This window comes from Choloepus didactylus, chromosome 15 (assembly GCF_015220235.1).
Source record: "Choloepus didactylus isolate mChoDid1 chromosome 15, mChoDid1.pri, whole genome shotgun sequence".
Classification (NCBI taxonomy): Eukaryota; Metazoa; Chordata; class Mammalia; order Pilosa; family Megalonychidae; genus Choloepus; species Choloepus didactylus.
Window position 1 is genome coordinate 8,591,912 of NC_051321.1, and position 24,548 is coordinate 8,616,459.

The 24,548-nt window shown below is 37.6% G+C and overlaps 1 protein-coding gene and 1 non-coding gene across 4 annotated transcripts in view; both read right to left on the reverse strand.

Annotated features, from left to right (window-relative positions):
* Positions 1 to 8,763: 8,763 nt before the first annotated feature.
* LOC119511024 lies at positions 8,764 to 8,865 on the reverse strand. Its single transcript, XR_005212115.1, has one exon. It is a non-coding gene; the product is annotated as a U6 spliceosomal RNA (small nuclear RNA).
* A 4,544-nt stretch (positions 8,866 to 13,409) lies between these two features.
* ABRAXAS2 (abraxas 2, BRISC complex subunit) overlaps positions 13,410 to 24,548 on the reverse strand; it is a 55,017-nt gene continuing 43,878 nt past the window's right edge. For all 3 annotated transcript variants that reach the window (XM_037804791.1, XM_037804793.1, XM_037804792.1), the window contains 2 exons: positions 24,397 to 24,511; positions 13,410 to 14,869 (listed from right to left, as the gene is read on the reverse strand). In XM_037804791.1, the coding sequence (XP_037660719.1) occupies positions 14,400 to 14,869; positions 24,397 to 24,511 (585 nt within the window). In that variant the 3' untranslated portion in view covers positions 13,410 to 14,399. The remainder of the gene's footprint in view (positions 14,870 to 24,396; positions 24,512 to 24,548) is intronic.

A 24,548-nucleotide genomic window follows, 5' to 3' on the forward strand; every position in this document is an offset into this window, starting at 1 on the left:
AACATCAGAACATAGTAAGAAGATCAATAAGGAAATAGAAGACTTGAATGATACTCTAAAACAATTTGACTGAACAGACATATATAAAACACTTCACCCAACAACAGAATACACCTTTTTCTCAAGTGCACGTGAATTTTTCTCTAGGATAGACCATATGTTAGCTCACAAAAAGTTTCAATAAATTAAAAATTACTGAAATCATACAATGTATCTTCTCAGAACACAACAGAATGAAGCAAGAAATCAACAACAGAGGGAGAAATGGAAAATTCACCAATATGTGGGAATTAAACAACATAGCCTTAAACAACCAATGGTTGTTTAAGAGGAAATCAGAAGCAAAATTAGGAAATATCTTGAGGCAAATGAAAATGAAAATACAATATACCAAAACTTATGGAATGTAGCAAAGGAAGTGCTGAGAGGGAAATTTGTAGCTCTAAACTCTTACATTAAAAAGAAGAAAGATTTCAAATCAGAGATCTAACCTCAAAGCTGGAAGAATTAGTAAAAGAAGAGCAAACTAAACCCAAAGTGAGCAGAAGGAAAGAAATGAAAGATTAGAACAGAGATAAATGAAATTGAGAATGAAAAAAACAATAGAGAGAATCAACAAAACCAAAAGTTGGTTCTTTGAAAAGATCAGTAAAATTGACAAAACTTTAGCTAGATGGACATAGGAAAAAAGAGAGAGGATATGAATAATGAATCAGATATGAAAAGGGGGTCATTACCAGTGACCCCACTGAAATAGAAAGAACTGTAAGAGGATACTATGAACAACTGTATGCCAACATATTAAATAACCTAGATGAAATGGAAAATTTTTTAGAAACACACAAACTACATTGAATCAAGAAAAAATAGAAGATTTCAACAAAACAATTACTAGTGAAAAGACTGAATTATTAATAAAAAACCTCCCAACAAAGAAAAGCCCATGACCAGATGGCTTTAGAGGGGAATTTTACCAAACATTCCAAGAAGATTTAACTTCATTTCTGCTCAAACTCTTCCAAAACTGAACAGTAATGCTCAGACTTGTTTCTACCTGTGTTGGTTACCTATTGCTTCCCAAAAAGTCACCCCAAAACATAGTGGCCTAAAACAACAACCTTTGATTTAGCTCATAATTCTTCAAGTTGGCATTTTAGGCAGGCAGACTTGCTTATCTTGACAGGGCTCACTCATATGTTTAGGGGACAGTTTACTGTAAACTGGTCTCAGATGGCCTTGGCTGGAACAACTGAGTTTTCCTCCATGAATGTCACTCGTCCTCCACAAACCATCCTGTGCTTGGTGGAGAAAGGGTTCCAAGAGGGAGAACAGAGCATCAAACCTCTGCTACGTTCTATTGGCCAAAACTAATCACAAGGCCAGCTCAGACTCCAGGAGTAGCAAAAGAGATTCCATCCCTTAATGGGAAGAGTTAACGGACTTTTGCGAAGTGTTATTCATAATGACCAAAAAGTAGAAATAACCCAAATGTCTATCAGCTGATTAATGGATAAACAAAACATGGTATATCCATGCAAGTGAGTATTGTTCAGCAATAAAACAGAACAAAGTACTAAAAATGTGCTAAGTGATAGAAGCCAGTAAAAAGAGACCACATATTGTATGATTCCATTTATATGAAATGTCCAAAACAGGCTAATCCATAGAGACAGAAAATAGATCAGTGGTTTCCAGGGGCTAGAGTGAGGAAGGAATGGGGAGTGACTGCTAGTGGGAACAGGGTTTCTTTTTGGGGTGATGAAATATCCTAAAATTAGATAGTGGTGATGGTTGTGAAAAATTGTGAATATACTAAAAACTGGATTATATACTTTCAAAGAGTACATTTTATGGTATGTGAATTATATATCAATAAAACTCTTATTAAAAAACTGAACGAGTGAAAAAACTCATTGCAAAATAAATATGCTAAAATAGGAGAACATTGGAAAACATAAATCAAGGCAATAAAATTTCAATCATTATTGATAAACTTTATCTCCTACATATAGAAGTATCTTAATAATTTACCCAGAAGTGAAATTTATTATTTTAAAGACATTTAATGGTTTTTGATGTACTCATGGATCAATATTTGAAATAATATATCAAGCTTTACTGTCAGAATGCTCAAGAAAAATTATTCCATTAAGAAGAATTTGCAAGAAATAATTATAAATTTTGTGTAGATGTTGTTGGTGAAATGCTAGAAAGAGAGTCTCAAGTTTTGACCAAAGTTCAGAAAAATTTCTGGATGTTTTAATTTGAATCTAAGTGGACAATTGTGAATGATGCAATAAAAGATGTAATCATTTATATCATTTTAAATCTTTTCTCAATAAACAGTATATTTACTATCACATAAAATAAATGTCAGAGAAATTTTAAAAATATATAAACAGTTGGGCACCCAAAAGTTAAATATTAGAAGAATATTTGGATGTCAATGAGCAGTCTGAAGTACTAGAGCTACAAAAAGCACTTTGGAAATTACATTGAGTCTTTGATATTATTTTCAATAGAAATTATTAAATAGGAGAAGTTAAACATTTGGAAAATGAAAACACTTAAAGAGATGTGGCTTTAGCAAATGATATCCTAACAGTACTTTCCTTAGGTCTACAGGAAAGAAATGTTTTGATTATTAAAGCTGACTAAATAATAAAAAGTGATTGAACATATAAAACTGATGAGGGAAACCATGAAAAAGAAGCAGAAGGTACTAGAAAAACAAAGAAACATGATATGCCTTTTGAAACAAGATAAAGAAGCAATTCCTAAGGGGAAAATCCTCGTAAATTGAGAACATATATGAGAACATATTTTCTGTTTGATAATAAACTTGAACAAATATAATAAACTTTGAGGTTTTAAAATTTATTTGATCCTGAAACTTGGCAAGTTGATGTTTGCAAAGCTCTGTGGATTTAAGTCAAAAAGATTAATAAAACAAAGCCAACTTATACAACATTCTGCCAAACTATTTTCATCATAGTGATAATAGAGACATTGACCATATAAAAACCTTATAGTATGAGAGATGTCAGGAAAATTCTTCATGTAGCTGCTTTGGATTTACTGGAAGCTGAAAGAGAATCCAACACCACAAACAAGATTGTTGATATTAAGAGACATTCTCTACTTATTGAGCCTGTCTCACCCAAGGCTATTGCTTTAATGAGGAAGCCACTGGAAGAGTTTCATCGAATTCCCTAAGTCAAATCTTGACCCAGACAGGGGCGCTGTTTAGCTAGTGATAGCTGTGTCAAACAAAAGATCACACTGGCAATTTCTAAACAACACAAAATGATTTGAAAATTATTAGAATGATTCGAATTATTTGTACCTAATATATACCCCTTAAATCTTTTATTAAATATATATATACACATACATAAATATATATACACATGTACATATAATATACCAATGAAATCTCTATATTTTAGTTTTTTTCAAGAATAAAAGAAAATACATTAATTTTTATTTCTATATTAACTAATTTTCCATGCTAGTCATTAAATACTTTTAGTATCACCCTGCTTGTTGAGTAGAGTAGGAATTATCAGCCCTGTTTTACTTTTATTTTTCCCTCATCTTTTTATTATGTAAAATTTCAAATATCCTGAGAAGTTGAAAGAATAGTATAACAGACACCCACATGCCCATTACATAAATTCAACAATTGTTCATCTTTTGCCGTATTGTTATTTTCTGTATCTGTGTGTTTTTTTTGTTTTGTTTTTTTTGTTTGTTTGTTTGTTTGTTTTTTACTTTAATTGTTCCTTTTCACTTTAATTTTTATTCTTATTATTTTTGTGTGTGGTAACGAAAATATTCAAAAATTAATTTTGGTGACGAATGCACAACTATATAATGCTACTATGAACAACTCAATGCACACTTTGTATGACTGCATGGTATGTGAATATATCTCAATAAAAATGAATTTTAAAAAAACAAAATCCAAAAAAAATAAAATAAAATATACATTCTGCTAATCTCCCCTTTTATGTTTAAAATAATTACTGATAAGGAAGGATTTACTTCTGCCATTTAGCTATTTGTTTTCTGTATGTCTTATATGTTTGTTTCTTAATTACTCCATAGCTACTTTTTAATATTTAGTTGTTATTTTGCAGTGGGCCATTTTGATTCCCTTCTTTCCTTTTGTGTGTATATTTGTTAATTTTTTAATGGTTACCTTACTGGCAGTTTTTTTTATCACTTTAATATGTCATCCCACTGCCTTCTGGGCTCCATGGTTTCTAATGAGAAATCGGCTATTGGTCTTATTGAGGATCTCTTATGCATGATTAGTCACCTCTTGCTTGATGCTTTCAGGATTCTCTCTTTTGTCTTTCAACAATTTGAGTATAATGTATCTCAGTTTAGATCTCTTTCAGTTTGTGCAGTTTTGAGTTCATTGAGCTGCTTGGATGTGTAGATTTATGGAGTTTTCAGCCATTGTTTCGTCAAATATTCTTCTCCAATCTCCCATCTCCCCTGCCTCTTCTCCTTTTGGGACTCCCACAATGTGTATGTTGGCATGCTTGATGGTGTCCCATCAGTCCCTTAGGCTCTCTTCACTTTTCATTCTTTTTTTCTTCTATTCCTCTAGACTGGATAATTTCAGTTGTCCTATCAAGTTTGCTGATTCTTTCTTCTGTCCACTTGCATCTGCTGTTCAATTCTTCTAATGAACTTTTTGCTTCAGATATTGTATTTTTCAAGTTAAGAATTTCTATTTGTTTCCTTTTAACAATTTATATCCCTTTATTGATTTTCTCATTTTCTTCAAGCATCATTTCCCTAGTTTCTTTTAGCCCTTTGTCCATGATTTCCTTTAGGTCTTTGAACACATTTAAAACAGTTGATTTACAGTCTTTTCCTAGTAAGTCCAATGTCTGGGCTTCCTCAGGGACAATTCTGATTTTTTCCTTTAATTGGGCTATACTTTCCTAATCCTTTGTATGTTTTTGAATTTCTGTTGTAATCTCACTGAAATATAACAGGGTGACTCGGAAAATGAGATTCTTCACTTTCCACAGGGTTTGCTGTTTGCTTGATTGTGGAAGGCTTAGCTTGTGTTCGGCCAGGGTTTTGACAAGATTTCCTTGAATATCAGGAGCTGGATGCTGACGGTGAGGGTGGATGGCTCCTGGCACAGCGTCGTGGCAGCAGAGGAAACCAAGGAATGCAGATCCAGGGTGGGCGGCAGCAGGCACGTCACTCACACAGGCCTGGGACGCAGGGGTTCCAGGGCAGGGCCCCAGTCCTGTCAGCTCCATCTCTGCTTCCTTGGGCTGAGCTCTGAGGCTGGGCATGGCCAGGGCCTGGCTGGACCCAATCCAATCACATGAGCCCTTAAAAGTAGAGGTGACGGGGCTGAAAAGATGCAGCAGAGGGAAGGATTCATGCAGATGCTAGCTCTAAAATGCAAGGGCAACAAGCAAGGACTGAGAGAGGCCTCTAGGAGCTACGCGGGCCCCGGCCAGGAACTGGATTCTGCCAACAGCCTGAACGCCCTGGATGCAGATTCTCCTGGCGAACTGGAAAGACCAGCAGGCTGCTGTACGCCCACGGGTCCCGACCCCGTCTGCCTCCCCGGAGCCTCCCCGGCAGGGCACTTCTCACCCCGCTCCGGGCGGCCCTGACGCTCGCCGCCAATGCCGGGACCCCCTTCCGCCACCCTAGCCCCCCGCCCGGGAGCACCCGCTCAGCCGCACACCGGCCCTGCCGCTCGGTCCGGGTTCCCGTGGCGGGGCCCCGCCGCCCTCTGCTGCACGCCCCTGAGGAGGGCGCGGCCTGCCGGGACCCCACACCGCCCTCTGTATCTGTGTTTTTTTCTGAGCCACTTGAATGTGAGTTGCAGACATTACTACCCTTTACTCCTAAACATCCACCCCATATTCCTAAAAATCAGGAGATTCTCTTACCTAACCACAATACCGTCATTGTGCCTAAGAAAACTGACAATCATCTTGTAGTATCAGCTAACACATCCGTATTCAAATTCCCCAGATATCTCATTTTTTTAATAGAAGTTTTTTCAAAGGAGAAGCCGGTCAAGATTGTTATGTTTCTATAATCTTGGTTGGAATGGTCCCTCCACCTTTTTTTCCCGTGACACTGATTCTTTGGAGAAATTAGGCCAGGTATCTCATAGAATGTCCCATATTCTAGATATGTCTGACATTATCTTGTGATATAGTTCAACTTGCTCCTGTATATATCCTGTGAACTAACTGGAAGTTAGTTCTGAAGACTTGATTAGAGTCAAGTCAAAACGTTTGATAAGAATACTTCGTGGGTGATGTCATCCACTTCATAATTGAATTGCCACAGTCCATGCCCCTGCTAACAATGCCAAGTCTCATCACTTAGTTAAAAGAGAGCTCTCCACCATAAATAGACATTTTTGAGACAACCAAGGACAATGGAAAATGGACAAAGCACTAGATACATTAGGGGATTATTAATTTCATTAAGAGAGATAATGGCACTGTGATTATGTAAGAAAATGTCCTTGTTTTTTAAATATATATATATAGACGTATTTATGGGTGGCTGAAATGATGAGATGTTTGGGATATGCTTTAAAGGAAGAGAGTAATAATTTCAAAAGGGAGAAAGGGATAGATTAAACAAGTGTGGTAAATAGTTGATAATCCTTGTTATAATTGACAACGCACTTAAAAAATAACTGTACTATTTTTTAACAGTAGTTACCTTTGTTAACATTTGATGAAAGTTTATTAAAATAGTTCTATCATACATTATTTACATTAGCTGCCTTTTTCCCATTATTTTTCCTGATTATTACCACCTTGCATCAGTATCATATATTTGCTGCAATCATGAAAGAACATTCTTGTACTGTTATGGTCCATCACTTACAGTAGCATTCACTGTGTTGTACAGTCCTATGTTCTATCCTTTAATTTTTATTCTAGTAATATATTCATCCTAAAGGTTCTTTTAACCACCTTCGCCTACACAGTTCAGTATTTTATTGAGGATTTTTACATCTATATTCATAACAGAAATTAGTCTGTACTTTTATTTTCTTGTAGTATTTTTATATGGCTTAGGTATTAAGGTGATATTGGTCTCACAGAATCAGTCAGGTAGTGTTCCCTCCTCTTCAATCTTTTGGAAAAACTTGAACAGGATTGGTGTTAATTTCTCTTGGAATGCTTGGTAGAATTCATCCAGGAAGTCATCTGGCCCTGGGCTTTTCTTTTTTGGGAAGTTTTTGATGACTGATTCTATCTCTTTACATGTAATTGGTCTGTTGAGATCTTCTATTTCTTCCAGAGTCAGTGTAGGTTGTTCACGTGTTTCTAGGGATTTGTCCATTTAATCTAAATTGTCTAATTTGTTGGAAAACAGATGTTCATAATATACTGTTATGATCCTTTTTATTTCTGTGGGGTCAGTAATAGTATTCCCCCTCTCATTTGTGATTTTATTTATTTGCTTCTTCTCTCTTTTTTTCTTTGTGACTCTAGCTAAGGGTTTGTCAATTTTATTGATCTTCTCAAAGAACCAAATGTTGGTTTTGTTGTTTTTAATTCTCTATTGTTTTTTATTCTCAGTTTAATTGACTTCTGCTCTATTCTTTCTTTCCTTCTGCTTGCTTTGGGATTAGTTTGCTGTTCCCTTTCTAGTCCCTTAGGTGTGCAGTTAGATATTTGATTTTAGCTCTTTCTCCTTTTTTAATGTAGACATTTAGAGCTATAAATTTCCCTCTCAGCACTGCCTTTGCTGCATCCCGTTAAGTTTTGATACGTTGTGTTCTTGTCTTCATGTCTTATTTACTTATTTCCCTTGCAATTTCTCTTTGACCCATTGATTGTTTAAGAGTGTGTTAACTTCCGTTTATTTGTGAATTTTCCAGTTCTCTGCCTGTTACTGATTTTCAGCTTTATTCCATTATGGTCACAGAAGATGCTTTGTATAATTTCAATCTTTTTAAATTTATCAAGACTTGTTTTGTGACTCAACATGTGGTCTACATTGGAAAACAATCCATGAGCACTTGAGAAAAATATATATCCTGCTGTTTCAGGGTGCAATGTTCTGTACATCGTCTGTGAGGTCTAGTTCATTTACCATATTATTTAGGTTCTCTGTTTCCTTATTGATCCTCTGTCCAGATATTCTATCTATTGATAAGTAGTGTTTTGAAGTCCTCAGCTATTATTGTAGAGATGTCTATTTCTCCCTCTGTTTGCCAGTGTTGCCTCATGTATTTTGGGGCCCTGTGGTTAGTTGGATAAATGTTTATGACTGTTATTTCTTCTTGGTGGATTGCCCTTTTTATTAATATATAATGTCCTTCTTGGTCCCTTATAAGAGTTTTGCATTTAAAGTCTATTTTGTCCGATATTAGTATATATACCCCAGCTCTTTTTTGGTTACTATTTGCATGCAATATCTTTTTCCAGTGTTTCACTTTCAACTTATTTGTGTCTTTGGGTCTAAGATGAGTCTCTCATAAACAGCACATAGTTGGATCATCACTTTGTTTTAATCCGTTCTGCCAATCTGTGTCTTTTGATAGGGGAGTTTAATCTATTAACATTCAATGTCATTACAGTGAAGGCAGTACTTCAGCCATTTTATCCTCTGGTTTTTATATGTCATATCTTTTTGTTGCTGTTGTCTCTTTTTACCCTATTATTCATCCTCACTGAAAATCATCATTTCTTCACACTAGTCCAAGCCACTCGCTCTTTTGCTTTCAGCCTGCAGAACAAAAATATGGAACGCTTCACAATTTGTATGTCATCCTTGCACAGGAGCCATGCTAATCTTCTCTGTATCATTCCAATTTTAGTGTATGTGCTGCCCAAGCAAGCATAATGGTGACAGTTTTGTAAAACAAAACCAAATATTTTCACAGCTTTTTTAGGGTAAAAATGCCTTTGGCCAATCTTAATTTTTTAAGGCTCCCTCACACGTGTTTTCCCCAGGAAAGGGCCACAAATAATTTTCTACAACAGCCAAAGGTTAAAGTTTGAAGCAATGGCCCTTTCTAAAAGGTAGGCATTGCTCTTTGAATAACATATATTTCCCATGTCCACGTTTCCAGTCCTGCGGCCAGCAGTCAGCCATCCTGGCCCCAGGAGATGAGTTTGCATTGACATGTGGTTGGCAAAATCCCATCATGGCCTTGGAGGAAAACCTATCCCATGACAGAAGTGACACTCACTGGATGGCTTTCTGGGCCTTTCCAGACTCCTCAGGCAGACTGCACGCAACTCTCTTCAGGCATGTGGCCTTGGCATCTTAGGGCACTTCACCAGAGAAGAGGTAAAAAAGTGGTTAGACCAGCTGCGAGATAATTGCTTTTGTGGAGCTTTACAGTTTGCAAAGACATTTTCACCTACCTTTCTCATTCAATTCACTCAACCACCCTGCAAGGGGAGCCTCGAGCCCATTTAATAGATAAGGTACAGAGGTTCTGAGGGGCCAAGAGACTTCTCAAGGTTACCCAGCTAATACTGGGCACACTTTGTCCTGAACGGAAGTCTTTTTTGACTCCCAGTCATTTATCTTGACTCTACATTATGCAGAATGTGCACTGATTAATAGAGCCAACTGACTAGGAAGGAAGCTTTATCAAGAGGGCTTGCAGGACAGGGTAGTTTAAAGAAGTCAGATTTTCTTATCACTTAATTCTTCAGGACCAAGGCTATCTACTGAGCAACTTTATTTGGACCCGTTTTACCATAGGTCTTATTTTCAGTCCACATTCAAGCAATAAGTATTTACGACAAATCTTAATGCCAGGTCCTGTGCGGGCTCTGAGAATTCTGAGCTGCATCAGTCACTGTCCCACCCTTGAGGGACCCAAGGTTCACAATCCCCTGGCGGAGTCAGGCGTATCAACCATGACTGTGTAATGAGCTGAGGCTACATCAAACATGTTCAAGGCGCCGGATGGAGTTTGAGCAAGGCATTCAGTTTGCGAAGGGGAGGGCACGATCCTCCCAGGGTGAGTCAGGAAAGGTTTCCTAGAGAAGGTGACATTTGAGCTGGGCCTTAAACAAATGAGGATTGTGACAGAGGAGAAGATGGAAAGCTCTTTAAGGGAAAGGAGTCAAGTTGCATAAAATTCATCTCAACTTTCCAACTGATGTGTGCCAGGGTTTTCATTTTCCCAGGTTATTTTTTTTTTAGAGTGGTCATTTACTATTCCTGAATTCCTCCCATATACCCACCCCCTGAAACTGTCTGAAAGGTCTTTTGCATTATCCACATTTTAAAACAGTAAGCTACAACTGTTTCTAATCAGTCAAGTCCTACAAGACCCATGGAACAGGGCCACAATACGCTGGCCACAGCAAATGACCCGAGCAAGCCCATATTTGCTTTGGAATCAAATGCCATTCCACACTTGTTTGTATGTGGATCAGACTAAGAAAGGGCTACACCTCCTAATACTTAACACAATCTAAGGCTTCCCCAGCAGGAAGGGCACCGTACTAAAGAAAAACAACAAGCTTGACCCACTAATCTCGCAAAGCGAGTATCCACAAAAATCAAGGAAATCATTCTTACATTTTAAGACTCCAAAAATCCATTTTGTAGTAATCTGATAAGGTTTTTAAAATCTGATAATTTTTGCTTTAGAGAAATATTGTAAATAACTCCTTCAGTTATGAATCATTTTCAATCTCTAAAGGCATTTCTTAAGTGCGCTTGGAAATTTAATAAATGGATTCCCAACTAAGAATAAAGTTGAATTGGCTCCAGATTTGCTAGGAAAAAAAAAAAAAATCAGTGTCAATGCAAAACAAAATGGAAGTATGGGAAATGAGATACAGGTTGAATGCTGGTCAAGTAGCTCACTGACATGGTCATCAACAACGCTGACCAAATATTGGTCACAAATCTAAAAACCGGAAGTGTGCTGGTGGAAAAACCCAGAGAATCAGGAATGTTTCTAGAATCATCTCTAGTGTGGAGTGCATGAAATAATCCATGTAGTCAATGACCCACCATTTCTGAAGTTTTTTATTACACAAACTCTTATTGAAGGAAAATTAGAAAATGGAAATAAGTGAAAGATGGAAACAAGATCACCCAAATTACCACGTCTCAGGGACAACACTAACACTGCTTTCTATGAACAGTGATCTTCTATACATATTTTTTTCTTATCAGACTTCATGTACCTTTTGGAAACCTGGCTTTCTTCATTTTGTATCTAGAAACCATCTTTCTATATCAAGAAACATACTACTACCTCAACATCCTGAATGGCTGAAGGCTCTTTCTTCTGTGGATGTATCAAAATTTAACCATTCCATTATCATTAGCATTAATATTATTTCCAGTTTTCTGCTATTATAGATATGCTGCACTGAGCTTCCATGTAGCTAAATCTTTGAACAAACAGAAGGTTACTTCTGATTACTACATTCTGGACCACATGTGACATCTGGCATTCGGGAGGACATCCTCTCTGTCAATATTCCAAGACCTCACTGTTGGACTCCTCCCACCCCCCATCTCCGGGAATCAGAGGTAGGGTAACCCAATTTGGATGTACCCTGTGTCCTGACTCTCCTGCCTTATTTGGGATATCACAAAAACTGTAAAATTTGGAGGACAGTTAATCTAAGACCGAGAACTTTCCCCAAATCTGTTTGTCATAAAGTTGAAAAATAAACATTTTCCATTATTTATCAGCACCACATTTGCAGAACCACTTGCCTTTAGGCTTCCTGTCTGGCAGAATTAAGGATTGCTATGGAAAAAGATGAAGCAAAACCCTTTAAACGGATGATCTTTTAGTAACTGGAATGAAACTCACAGTCAAGGCAAACCAGATCCAGAACACAGTTAATAACCATTACTTACTTCTACTGTATTTTTATTATACATTCCCCCAGACTTTTTTAACTCCCTCAAGTATGGATTTACAAGACAGTAATTTAAATTTCTTTATTAAAGCAATTATTGTTACTGCTCTAGTGATGTTTCTGGAATTTAAAAGTGTATATCCTTAGGGTCTGAATATTTGGGGATAAGATTTCCATTTCTATGTTTTGATCGTTCTCCAGAAAAGTCAGTTACAACATATATTTAAGCATTTCCAGATTTCAAAGTAAGTTAAAGGAATCTTTTTTTCCCCAAAATAGTTGGAAGAGATGTGTAGACTCCTGAAAGGTATAATCCACATATTACAATCCTGCTGCAAACACATGATCACCTTGGATTTTGGAAGAGACACACATCGCTCAACTGGAGTGGCTCCCATGGATGCAGAACACTGTTTACCAGCAGGTCCTAATTCTCAAGTAAGTCCATAATTCCTAAGACAGGCTAAGAGCACCAAGTGCTATCACATCTCAATTGCAGATGAAATTGTTAGCTTCTTATGTGAAAAGAGTCTTTTAAGGACCTTTCTCAGATTAAACTTTATACTCGATACTGAGTTCTCCTAATTTGATACTCAATGCATTCTCCTCAAAATCAACAGCAATGTTTTAATAAGTTGTGTTCTTGGATTTCCCGAGACCAGCCTGACAACGAATCTGTATGGAGGTGAGTTTTAATGCCCCTTTAAAAACCATATTATGTCTACTAAGAACTGCCAGAGTGAAGAAGCTGAGGCAAGACCTGGTCGTGTGCTCCAAGAGACACTAGAACAATAGTACCATGATTAAATAAGTTTTTATTGTCACATTTAACTGCTTTGTCAGATATACATTGTAGATTTTGGTATGGCATAAAAATAAAATTATTTTCCTGAATGTCAAAATCTGAATGAAGGAGATAGCAATGGTACTTAAAAAAAAAAAAGGAAAGAAATTCATACTGGTGCTGAAACCACTAGGTAGCTGGTAAAAACTGGAACACATTTGCAGATAAAGAGGTCTGCAACATTTCAAATCACATGGCAGTGGTATAAGGCCAACAAAAACAGAAAAGTAGGCAAAATACAGACCACATAGAGTGGATATCTGAAAAATGGCAGTTTGAGCATTTCATTTTTCAGTCTACATTATACTGTTTAATTTAGTATAGGAACTAGAGCTCAGTGAGTAAACTTCTTTCCTATAAAATAAAACTATGATCTGGAACTCAGATTTTAAGCCTCTCTAACAATTTTCTTATTCTTAGAGGTTTTATCTAGTCTGAAGGAAAGACAGTTACTTGCCAAAAGATTAACTTCATGGGCTAACCTCATCATAAATCCTGGGTCTTGCCATTTCCAAGCTAGGAGCCCCAAATACATGAACATCTTGAGATTGCCATGGTTTCACACATTCTGGGCAAAGCTAGAAAACAAGCAGTAATGAAATAAAAATCTAAGTGCATCCCAACAGTGTCTCTACATCTTCCATAATCATTCCCCAAATGACAACTTAAAAAAAAAAGTATTGATATTTAGATTTAAAAAGAATCTTTATTCATCAAGATTCCCAAACAATTTATTAAATGTCTTTCCTCCACAAAGTAACACTAGGATTTGTCAGAAGATCTAAATGAGTTATATCTTATGTATCAACTCAGCTAAATCCACTGTCTGGAATCTGTTCATCATCATCTCAAGACTGGGACCTAACATCTCCTTTCTGTTACCTGCTGCTGTGTGTCCTTCATCTGAGACTCCAGAAGAGACCATAAATGTGGCTAGTGCAACACAGTAGTCACTGTAATCCACAGAGAGAAAAATACTTCATTTATGACATACTTATTTGGATGATTACTTACTGGTAATTAGTATTTCTATATTTTTTAAAAAGGCAACCATTTTAAGTGACAATACATAACAGGCTAGTAGAAAAAGTTGAAACAAAGCCCTCTCTTTCAATCTCACAAAGTCATGCAGACAAGAGAAAGGTATATTCAATTTGTTCCAATCAGGCTTCTTGGAATTATCAAAATTTCTTTTCTGGCAAAGATGAATTTGGCTCATCATAGAAAGAAGGTTCTTTGAAGGCTGCTGCTAAACTCACTTCCCTTTGAAAAAGTAAATTTCAAGGCATGATAGTGCAAGAGGTAAGTTTTTGATTTATAGAACACTTATAGACTAATTGTGCTTAGTCTCTAATTTCCAATTTATTTTACAGAACAGAAACTATGTTGGTAAGTTTCACTTTGCCTAAATTTACCAGTACATCCATAGATGGCACCAGAATTAGTACAACTTGATTATCTTAATGATTCTGTTGTGAAACCTGCACACTGCATCAGAAGGTGAGGACAGCGGATGCAAGGTTCCTACAAGTTCTGTGCACAAGGACTCTCCTCTTAGGAGTCAAGTCATAGTATCTGAGAAAGCAGGTTTCCCCCCAGATTAAGTCCTCAAGAAAAACCTCTCTCAGAATGCAATTAGGAAAAACAGTGCTAAGTGGAGACTTTCTTTTGTTCAGTTAAATCTGGGAGGCCTGAGTGTTCCTGGAGTCTCCATCCGGATGTGTCGTGGGCCGTGAATCCCTCGGATGGGAGGATTCACTATTGGAGGGCTCTGTAGGGTTAACTGAATTTTCATAATCGCTGTCGTCTGATTCATCAACACTGTCTCCAGCTGCTCTTTGGGAAGGAGAAAGGTCTGCTCCACTTCCACGATACTTCAGTCTAGCACTGGTGGAAGCATAATTGGAGGAACCCACAGCTTGAGGTCGAGGCATAAAGACACTACTTTCCAAGCGAGAATGGCTTAAAGTACTTTCTTGATTGTTTGGGTTAAAATCAGAATAAGGGGGAGGAGGATCGGTAGCCTCTGCATCTCCAAGTGTAATTCTACCTTCGGCTGCAAACCCAGAATAGGGCATCCGAGGGCTGAACACTGGTTCCAAACTTTCAGGTGGCATCTGTCTGCTTAACATCGTCTGCTGCAATCCTGAGGGAAAACAGGAAGAATATTGTAACACTTGCTGTATTTTCACAGCCTTTTGTCTCAAGGCATTCAACAGTCAACCTGAATATTCTGGAAAAAAGCAGCAAGGCAGAGGAATAAATTATTGTTTTACACTGGCACAGGACTTAATAATTTACAAAATATTTTCATATATAGTAATTCATTTAAACCTTATAACAACCTTCAGAAATATTAGTATTTCCACTGTATAGATAAAGAACCCAGGGTTAAGAAAGGTTAAGTGACTTGACTAAGCGAACAGCTAGAAGGTGAGGAACCTGTTATTCAAAATACAGACCTTTTACCTCTAAATTCTAAGCTATTCCGCCTTACCTGTCTCTCATTCTGCTCAAAGAGTATGGGGACAGAAAAATGACACTGAGCAGTCCTTACTAGCCTTTGCATTCATCTGAATGTCAGCTTTTCCTACACAGGCCTAACCTCAAAAAGCCACTGCTTTACAGCTCCCTATCGCAATGCACTTAGACACCTCTTTCTCTTTAAAAGTTCAAAAGCCCTATGTTGTGTGGCAAGTTTCCCAGGTACTAGGCCACAATTTCACTACATTTTATGAATGCTTTGAAACCGCTCCACACATTCTAACATTCTATATAGTCTTTTTTTTTTTTTTTTAATCTTCATTTTATTGAGATATATTCACATACCACGCAGTCATACAAAACAAATTGTACTTTCGATTGTTTACAGTACCATTACATAGTTGTACATTCATCACCTAAATCAATCCCTGACACCTTCATTAGCACACACACAAAAATAACAAGAATAATAATTAGAGTGAAAAAGAGCAATTGAAGTAAAAAAGAACACTGGGTACCTTTGTCTGTTTGTTTCCTTCCCCTACTTTTCTACACATCCATCCATAAACTAGACAAAGTGGAGTTTGGTCCTTATGGCATTCCCAATCCCATTGTCACCCTTCATAAGCTACATTTTTATACAACTGTCTTCAAGATTCATGGGTTCTGGGTTGTAGTTTAATAGTTTCAGGTATCCACCACCAGCTACCCCAATTCTTTAGAACCTAAAAAAGGTTGTCTAAAGTGTGCGTAAGAGTGCCCACCAGAGTGATCTCTCGGCTCGTTTTGGAATCTCTCTGCCACTGAAGCTTATTTCATTTCCTTTCACAACCCCCTTTTGGTCAAGAAGATGTTCTCCATCCCACGATGCCGGGTCTACATTCCTCTCCGAGAGTCATATTCCACGTTGCCAGGGAGATTCACTCCCCTGGGTGTCTGGTCCCACTTAGGGGGGAGGGCAGTGATTTCACCTTTCAAGTTGGCTTAGCCAGAGAGAGAGGGCCACATCTGAGCAACAAAGAGGCATTCAGGAGGAGACTCTTAGGCACAAATACAGGGAGGCCTAGCCTCTCCTTTGCAGCAACCGTCTTCCCAAGGGTAAAACTTATGGTAGAGGGCTCAACCCATCAAACCACCAGTCCCCTATGTCTGTGGTCATGCCAGCAACCATGGAGGTGGGGTAGGCGAATACCCCCGCATTCTCCACAGGCTCCTCAAGGGGGCACTACATCTTTTTTTTTTTTTTTTTCCTTGTTTGTCTTTTTTCTTTTCTTTTTTTTTTTTAACTTTCCCTTCTTTTTTAAATCAACTGTATGAAAAAAAAAGTTAAAAAGAAAACAAACATACAATAAAAGAACATTTCAAAGAGACCATAACAAGGGAGTAAGAAAAAGACAACTAACCTAAGATAACTGCTTAACTTCCAACATGTTCCTACTTTACCCCAAGAAAGTTACATAATATAGCAACATTTCAGTGAACTTGTTCCTACTACATCCATCAGAAATTAACAGACCATAGTCATTTCTGGGCATCCCCAGAACATTAAATAGCTTATCTGTTCTTCTTGGATTATTGTTCCCCCTTCCTTAATTGCTCTCTACTGCTAGTTCCCCTACATTCTACATTATAAACCATTTGTTTTACATTTTTCAAAGTTCACATTAGTGGTAGCATATAATATTTCTCTTTTTGTGCCTGGCTTATTTCGCTCAGCATTATGTCTTCAAGGTTCATCCATGTTGTCATATGTTTCACCAGATCGTTCCTTCTTACTGACGCGTAGTATTCCATCGTGTGTATATACCACATTTTATTTATCCACTCATCTGTTGAAGGACATTTGGGTTGTTTCCATCTCTTGGCAATTGTGAATAATGCTGCTATGAACATTGGTGTGCAGATATCTGTTCGTGTCACTGCTTTCCGATCTTCCGGGTATATACCGAGAAGTGCAATCGCTGGATCGAATGGTAGCTCTATATCTAGTTTTCTAAGGAGCTGCCAGACTGACTTCCAGAGTGGCTGAACCATTATACAGTCCCACCAACAATGAATAAGTGTTCCAATTTCTCCACATCCCCTCCAGCATTTGTAGTTTCCTGTTTGTTTAATGGCAGCCATTCTAACCGGTGTTAGATGGTATCTCATTGTGGTCTTAATTTGCATCTCTCTAATAGCTAGTGAAGCTGAACATTTTTTCATGTGTTTCTTGGCCATTTGTATTTCCTCTTCAGAGAACTGTCTTTTCATATCTTTTGCCCATTTTATAATTGGGCTGTCTGTACTATTGTCATTGAGTTGTAGGATTTCTTTGTATATGCAAGATATCAGTCTTTTGTCAGATACATGGTTTCCAAAAATTTTTTCCCATTGAGTTGGCTGCCTCTTTACCTTTTTGAGAAATTCCTTTGAGGTGCAGAAACTTCTAAGCTTGAGGAGTTCCCATTTATCTATTTTCTCTTTTGTTGCTTGTGCTTTGGGTGTAAAGTCTAGGAAGTGGCCGCCTAATACAAGGTCTTGAAGATGTTTTCCTACATTATCTTCTAGGAGTTTTATGGTACTTTCTTTTATATTGAGATCTTTGGTCCATTTTGAGTTAATTTTTGTGTAGGGGGTGAGGTAGGGGTCCTCTTTCATTCTTTTGGATATGGATATCCAACTCTCCCAGCCCCATTTGTTGAAAAGACCATTATGGCTCAGTTCGGTGACTTTGGGGGCCTTATCAAAGATCAGTCGGCCATAGATCTGAGGGTCTATCTCTGAATTCTCAATGCGATTCCATTGATCTATATGTCTATCTTTGTGCCAGTACCATGCTGTTTTGGCAACTGTGGCTTTATAATAAGCTTCAAAGTCAGGGAGTGTAAGTCCTCCCACTTCGTTTTTCTTTTTTAGAGTGTCTTTAGCAATTCGAGGCATCTTCCCTTTCCAAATAAATTTGATAACTAGCTTTTCCAAGTCTGCAAAGTAGGTTGTTGGAATTTTGATTGGGATTGCATTGAATCTGTAGATGAGTTTGGGTAGAATTGACATCTTAATGACATTTAGCCTTCCTATCCATGAACATGGAATATTTTTCCATCTTTTAAGGTCCCCTTCTATTTCTTTTAGTAGAGTTATGTAGTTTTCTTTGGATAGGTCTTTTACATCTTTGGTTAAGTTTATTCCTAGGTACTTGATTTTTTTAGTTGCTATTGAAAATGGTATCTTTTTCTTGAGTGTCTCTTCAGTTTGTTCATTTCTAGCATATAGAAACATTACTGACTTATGTGCATTAATCTTGTATCCCGCTACTTTGCTAAATTTGTTTATTAGCTCTAGTAGGTGTATCGTTGATTTCTCAGGGTTTTCTAGATATAAGATCATATCATCTGCAAACAATGACAGTTTTACTTCTTCTTTTCCAATTTGGATGCCTTTTATTTCTTTGTCTTGCCGGATTGCCCTGGCTAACACTTCCAGCACAATGTTGAATAACAGTGGTGACAGCGGGCATCCTTGTCTTGTTCCTGATCTTAGAGGGAAGGCTTTCAGTCTCTCACCATTGAGTACTATGCTGGCTGTGGGTTTTTCATATATGCTCTTTATCATGTTGAGGAAGTTTCCTTCAATTCCTACCTTTTGAAGTGTTTTTATCAAAAAGGGATGTTGGATTTTGTCAAATGCTTTTTCAGCATCTATTGAGATGATCAATTGATTTTTCCCTTTTGACTTGTTAATGTGTTGTAATACATTGATTGTTTTTCTTATGTTGAACCATCCTTGCATGCCTGGAATGAACCCCACTTGGTCATGGTGTATGATATTTTTAATGTGTCTTTGGATTCGATTTGCAAGTATTTTGTTGAGGATTTTTGCATCTATATTCATTAGGGAGATCGGCCGGTAGTTTTCCTTTTTTGTAGCATCTTTGCCTGGTTTTGGTATTAGAGTGATGTTAGCTTCATAAAATGAGTTAGGTAGTGTTCCATTTTTTTCAATGTTTTGAAAGAGTTTGAGTAAGATTGGTGTCAGTTCTTTCTGGAAAGTTTGGTAGAATTCCCCTGTGAAGCCATCTGGCCCTGGGCATTTATTTGTGGGAAGATTTTTGATGACTGATTGGATCTCTTTGCTTGTGATGGGTTGGTTGAGGTCTTCTGTTTCTTCTCTGGTCAGTCTAGGTTGTTCATATGTTTCCAGGAAATTGTCCATTTCTTCTACGTTATCCAGTTTGTTGCCATACAGTTGTTCATAATATCCTCTTATAATTTTTTTAATTTCTTCAGGATCTGCAGTTATGTCACCTTTTTCATTCATTATTTTGTTTATATGGGTCTTCTCTCTTTTTGATTTTGTCAGTCTAGCTAGGGGCTTGTCAATCTTGTTGATCTTCTCAAAGAACCAACTTTTGGTGATATTTATCCTCTCTATTGTTTTTTTGTTCTCTATGTCATTTATTTCTGCTTTAATCCTTGTTATTTCTTTTCTTGTACTGGGTTTGGGATTGGTTTGCTGTTCATTTTCTAGCTTCTTCAGTTGATCCATTAGTTCTTTGATTTTGGCTCTTTCTTCCTTTTTAATATATGCGTTTAGTGCTATAAATTTCCCCCTTAGCACTGCTTTTGCTGCATCCCATAGGTTTTGGTATGTTGTGTTCTCATTTTCATTCATCTCTATATATTTAGCAATTTCTCTTGCTATTTCTTCTTTAACCCACTGATTGTTTAGGAGTGTGTTGTTTAACCTCCAGGTATTTGTGAATTTTCTAAGTCTCTGATGGTTATTGACTTCTAATTGTATTCCATTGTGGTCAGAGAATGTGCTTTGAATAATTTCAATCTTTTTAAATTTATTGAGGCTTGTTTTATGTCCCAGCATATGATCTATTCTGGAGAAAGTTCCGTGAGCACTAGAAAAGTATGTGTATCCTGGTGATTTGGGATGTAATGTCCTGTATATGTCTGTTAAATCTAATTCATTTATCAGATTGTTTAGGTTTTCAATTTCCTTATTGGTCTTCTGTCTGGTTGATCTATCTATAGGAGAGAGTGATGTGTTGAAGTCTCCCACAATTATTGTGGAAACATCAATTGCTTCCTTTAGTTTTGCCAGTGTTTCTCTCATGTATTTTGTGGCACCTTGATTGGGTGCATAGACATTTACGATTGTTATTTCTTCTTGCTGAACTGCCCCTTTTATTAGTATGTAGTGGCCTTCTTTGTCTCTCAAAACATCCCTGCATTTGAAGTCTATTTTATCTGAGATTAATATTGCTACACCTGCTTTCTTTTGGCTGTAGCTTGCATGAAATATTTTTTTCCATCCTTTCACTTTCAGTTTCTTTGTGTCCCTGTGTCTAAGATGAGTCTCTTGTATGCAACATATTGATGGTTCATTTTTTTTGATCCATTCTGCGAATCTATATCTTTTAATTGGGGAGTTTAATCCATTTACATTCAACGTTAAAACCGTGAAGGCATTTCTTGAATCGGCCATCTTATCCTTTGGTTTATGTTTGCCATATTTTTCCCTCTATTAATATCCTTTATTGTACCCATACCGAATCTCTTTAGTACTGAACCTTTCTCCAAGTCTCTCTGTCCTGTCTTTGTTTCTCTGTCTGTAGGGCTCCCTTTAGTATCTCCAGTAGGGCAGGTCTCTTGTTAGCAAATTCTCTCAGCATTTCTTTGTCTGTGAAAAATTTAAGCTCTCCCTCAAATTTGAAGGAGAGCTTTGCTGGATAAAGTATTCTTGGCTGGAAATTCCTCTCACTCAGAATTTTAAATATATCGTGCCACTGCCTTCTCGCCTCCATGGTGGCTGCTGAGTAGTCACTACTTAGTCTTATGCTGTTTCCTTTGTATGTGGTGAATTGCTTTTCTCTTGCTGCTTTCAGAACTTGCTCCTTCTCTTCTATGTTTGACAGTGTGATCAGTATATGTCTCGGAGTGGGTTTTTTTGGATTTATTCTATTTGGAGTTCGCTGAGCATTTATGATTTGTGTATTTATGTTGTTTAGAAGATTTGGGAAGTTTTCCCCAACAATTTCTTTGAATACTCTTCCTAGACCTTTACCCTTTTCTTCCCCTTCTGGGACACCAATGAGTCTTATATTTGGACGTTTCATATTATCTATCATATCCCTGAGGTCCATTTCGATTTTTTCAATTTTTTTCCCCATTCTTTCTTTTATGCTTTCATTTTCCATTCTATCATCTTCCAGGTCACTGATTCGTTGTTCAACTTCCTCTAGTCTTGTACTATGAGTGTCCAGAATCTTTTTAATTTGGTCAACAGTTTCTTTAATTTCCATAAGATCATCCATTTTTTTATTTAGTCTTGCAATGTCTTCTTTATGCTCTTCTAGGGTCTTCTTGATTTCCTTCATATCCCGTACTATGGTCTCATTGTTCATCTTTAGTTCTTTGAGTAGCTGCTCTAGGTGCTGTGCCTCTTCTGGTCTTTTGATTTGGGTGCTTGGGCTTGGGTTATCCATATCGTCTGGTTTTTTCATATGCTTTATAATTTTCTGTTGTTTTTGGCCTCGTGGCATTTGCTGAACTTGATAGGGTTCTTTTAGGGTTTGTAGACCTACTGAAGTCCTTATCTCTAATTTATCAGATCTACAGCTTCGTGGAGTACACTTTCTCTAACTAACCAGCAGGTGGCGTCCACGAGCCACCTGTTCTCCACAAGCCAGTTCTCCCCTGTTTAGCCTTTTTGGTGAGTGGGGGAGTGAGTCTTGTGGGGCCCAATTGGTGTACCCAGCTTGCGTGTGTAGTTGGTGTTGCCTGCCCTGTATGTGGGGCGTGTTTCTGGGCAGTCGGGGAGGGGGGGTGGCCCTAACAATCAAATCTCCCTGGTGATCCTAGAGTTTTAAAGCTGCTGCAATAGTCTAATCCTTCAGTTCAGTCCTGCCACAGTTTGTCTCTGCCACTGACCCACAAGTCTTTGGTATTGGCGTATGGTTCCTGAGACTTGCAAGTGGGCCCCTCTTCCAGGCTGTGCACCCCGGGTCCTCTGTTGAGGGATGACTGTGCTATGTCACAGGTGAGTGCCGTCCCCCCAGGGCAGTTCTTGGCTGCTGGGCTGTGTAGGGAGGCTTCCAGTCTGCTCAAATGATGGCTGAATGGGGCTTTGTTAATTCACACTGCTCCACCTTCCCAGCTCTGGGACATTCAGCTGAGGTTGCAGGGAAGGCTAATGTCCACGCCCAGTTTTGTGGTGTGTGCCTGTTATTTGAAGCACTTCCGTCACACTGGGTTGTCTGGGGCAGCTCTGGGCTATGGGGCTGGCGATGGGCAGGAGTGTTTCCTGTCCACCAGGATGGTGGCTGTGAGCGGACACCCCCCTTTTCTTGGGAAGTTGTGTTGTTTATTGAATTTTCTCAGCCACTGGATTATTGCCTTTTGTCTCAGAGCTCTCTTAGTTCTGCTCTTGACTTGACGTGCCCAAATTGCAATTCTTTGAAGCTTTCTGTATTGGGCTTCTTAGAGTAATTGTTTTAGAAAAAGAAAAAAGGATTTAAAAAAAAAAAAAAACAAAAAAAAAACAAAAAAAAAACGGCCCTTCTCAGAGATCTAATGGGTTATTGAAATGCTAATAGACAAAGCAACCAGCGTCATTAAGGAAAGGTCCACAGGGCAGAGAGATCAGCTTTTCTTCGGGATTTGCATATGCGCCTCAGGGCCTGAGCTCGGGCTTGAGCTCTGCCCTTCCCCCTTCTATGTTCACCAGAACTCCAAAAATCTTCCGCTTTTATTTTGGAGTTTTTCGTGTTGTTTTTTTTCTATGCCTGTCTCCTCTCTGCTGGGCTGGCTGCTCTCAGAGTCTCTGGTGTCTGGTCTCAGTCTATCTATGGTTGGAGTTTGAATCAGTAGAATGAGTTTCCGATAAGAGCAGCCACTGCCATTCTCCCTTCTCCTTCCCGGAGCTGACAGCCCCTATATAGTCTTTTAAAGAACTTTAAAGTTAACTTTTTTTTTCAGAGTATAAAAATAATAAACATTCATGCAAAATTACAAAATAATAAAAAAAATAAAATTGCCAACAATTGTATCATCCAGATAACACTGTTAGAATTTTGGTGAAAATGGCAGAGGCTATGGATTTAAAAGACCTAAATTTTAAGTGTCAGATCTCCCCACTTTCTAGTGTATTAGTCAAGTCACTAATCATTTCTGAACTTTTTTCTTTATCCAACTTTGTGTGTGCATGCATGTGTATTTGTCTGTCTTTGTATTTTAATGAGATTATACTACTTATGCAGTTTTATATCCTAATTTTTTTTCCCCCTACTTAAAATTATCCCACATCATTAAAAGTTCATTTAGTGGCTATACAATATTCTATTATAATTGACAGATGTTCCATAGAGATGTACCATAATTTATTCAACTACTTTAATAGGCTGTTACCATGTTTTTGGAATTATTATTGCTAGAAAACTATAATAGTAAAACTTGATCAGACATCATTTACCTGGACATATCGATTATAATTTTAACGGATTTGTATGAATTAGAAAGCTTAGCCATATTCTTCTCTCTTTAGACTTGATATTATTTGCCATACACATTATAAATTCTATTTACAAATGTTAAATTTGGTGGCACTAGAGCAAATATGTCTGTTACCACACTGGAGTTACTAGACTTATGGGCATATTTCTCATGCAACCAGCTGCTTCCTCAGCTCAATGGTATCTATTCATACAGTTACTAAAAAACCAGACATTCATACAATTACCAAAAACCAGTTCCTTTATCATGATGCTGACTGTGAACAAAATATAAAGATAAAAGAATTGTAGGGAACTTCTTTATGTGGCTATAGCAAACAAAGAACACAGTCCCTACTTCTTGAGTATGCCAGGGTTAACTTATTACTAAACATCACACTCTCTGTAAATAGATCATATTGGTCAGTATATGAACAAATCCTACACCAATCATTTCTTGCATTTTATTCTAACCTGCTTTAGCTTTTCTAGGTTTGATCTTCTTTTGTGTCTAGTTTAAGAGACTGGCTAAGGATACTATGAAAAAAGAGTACTTCTCTGGAAAAGTTTAAAGACAAGAGACTGTCCTTCCCCAACCAACTTAACTTTGGGCTTGATGACTAAAGAAGGAGTCATGTATATTACTGTATTATTTGATTTTTAAAACATTTCTTGATACTGAGTGGTAAAATTAATAAGAAACTTACTTCTTTCCTGTTCCTTTTCATTTTTCCTTTGAGTGATCTGTCTTTTTAATTTGTTCACTTCTGCCTGACAAGATTCAACAACTCGCTCACTCTTTTCTACATCTGCACACACTGCCTGAGGAAAGAAAATGACAAGAAAAGTTAGCCCAAAT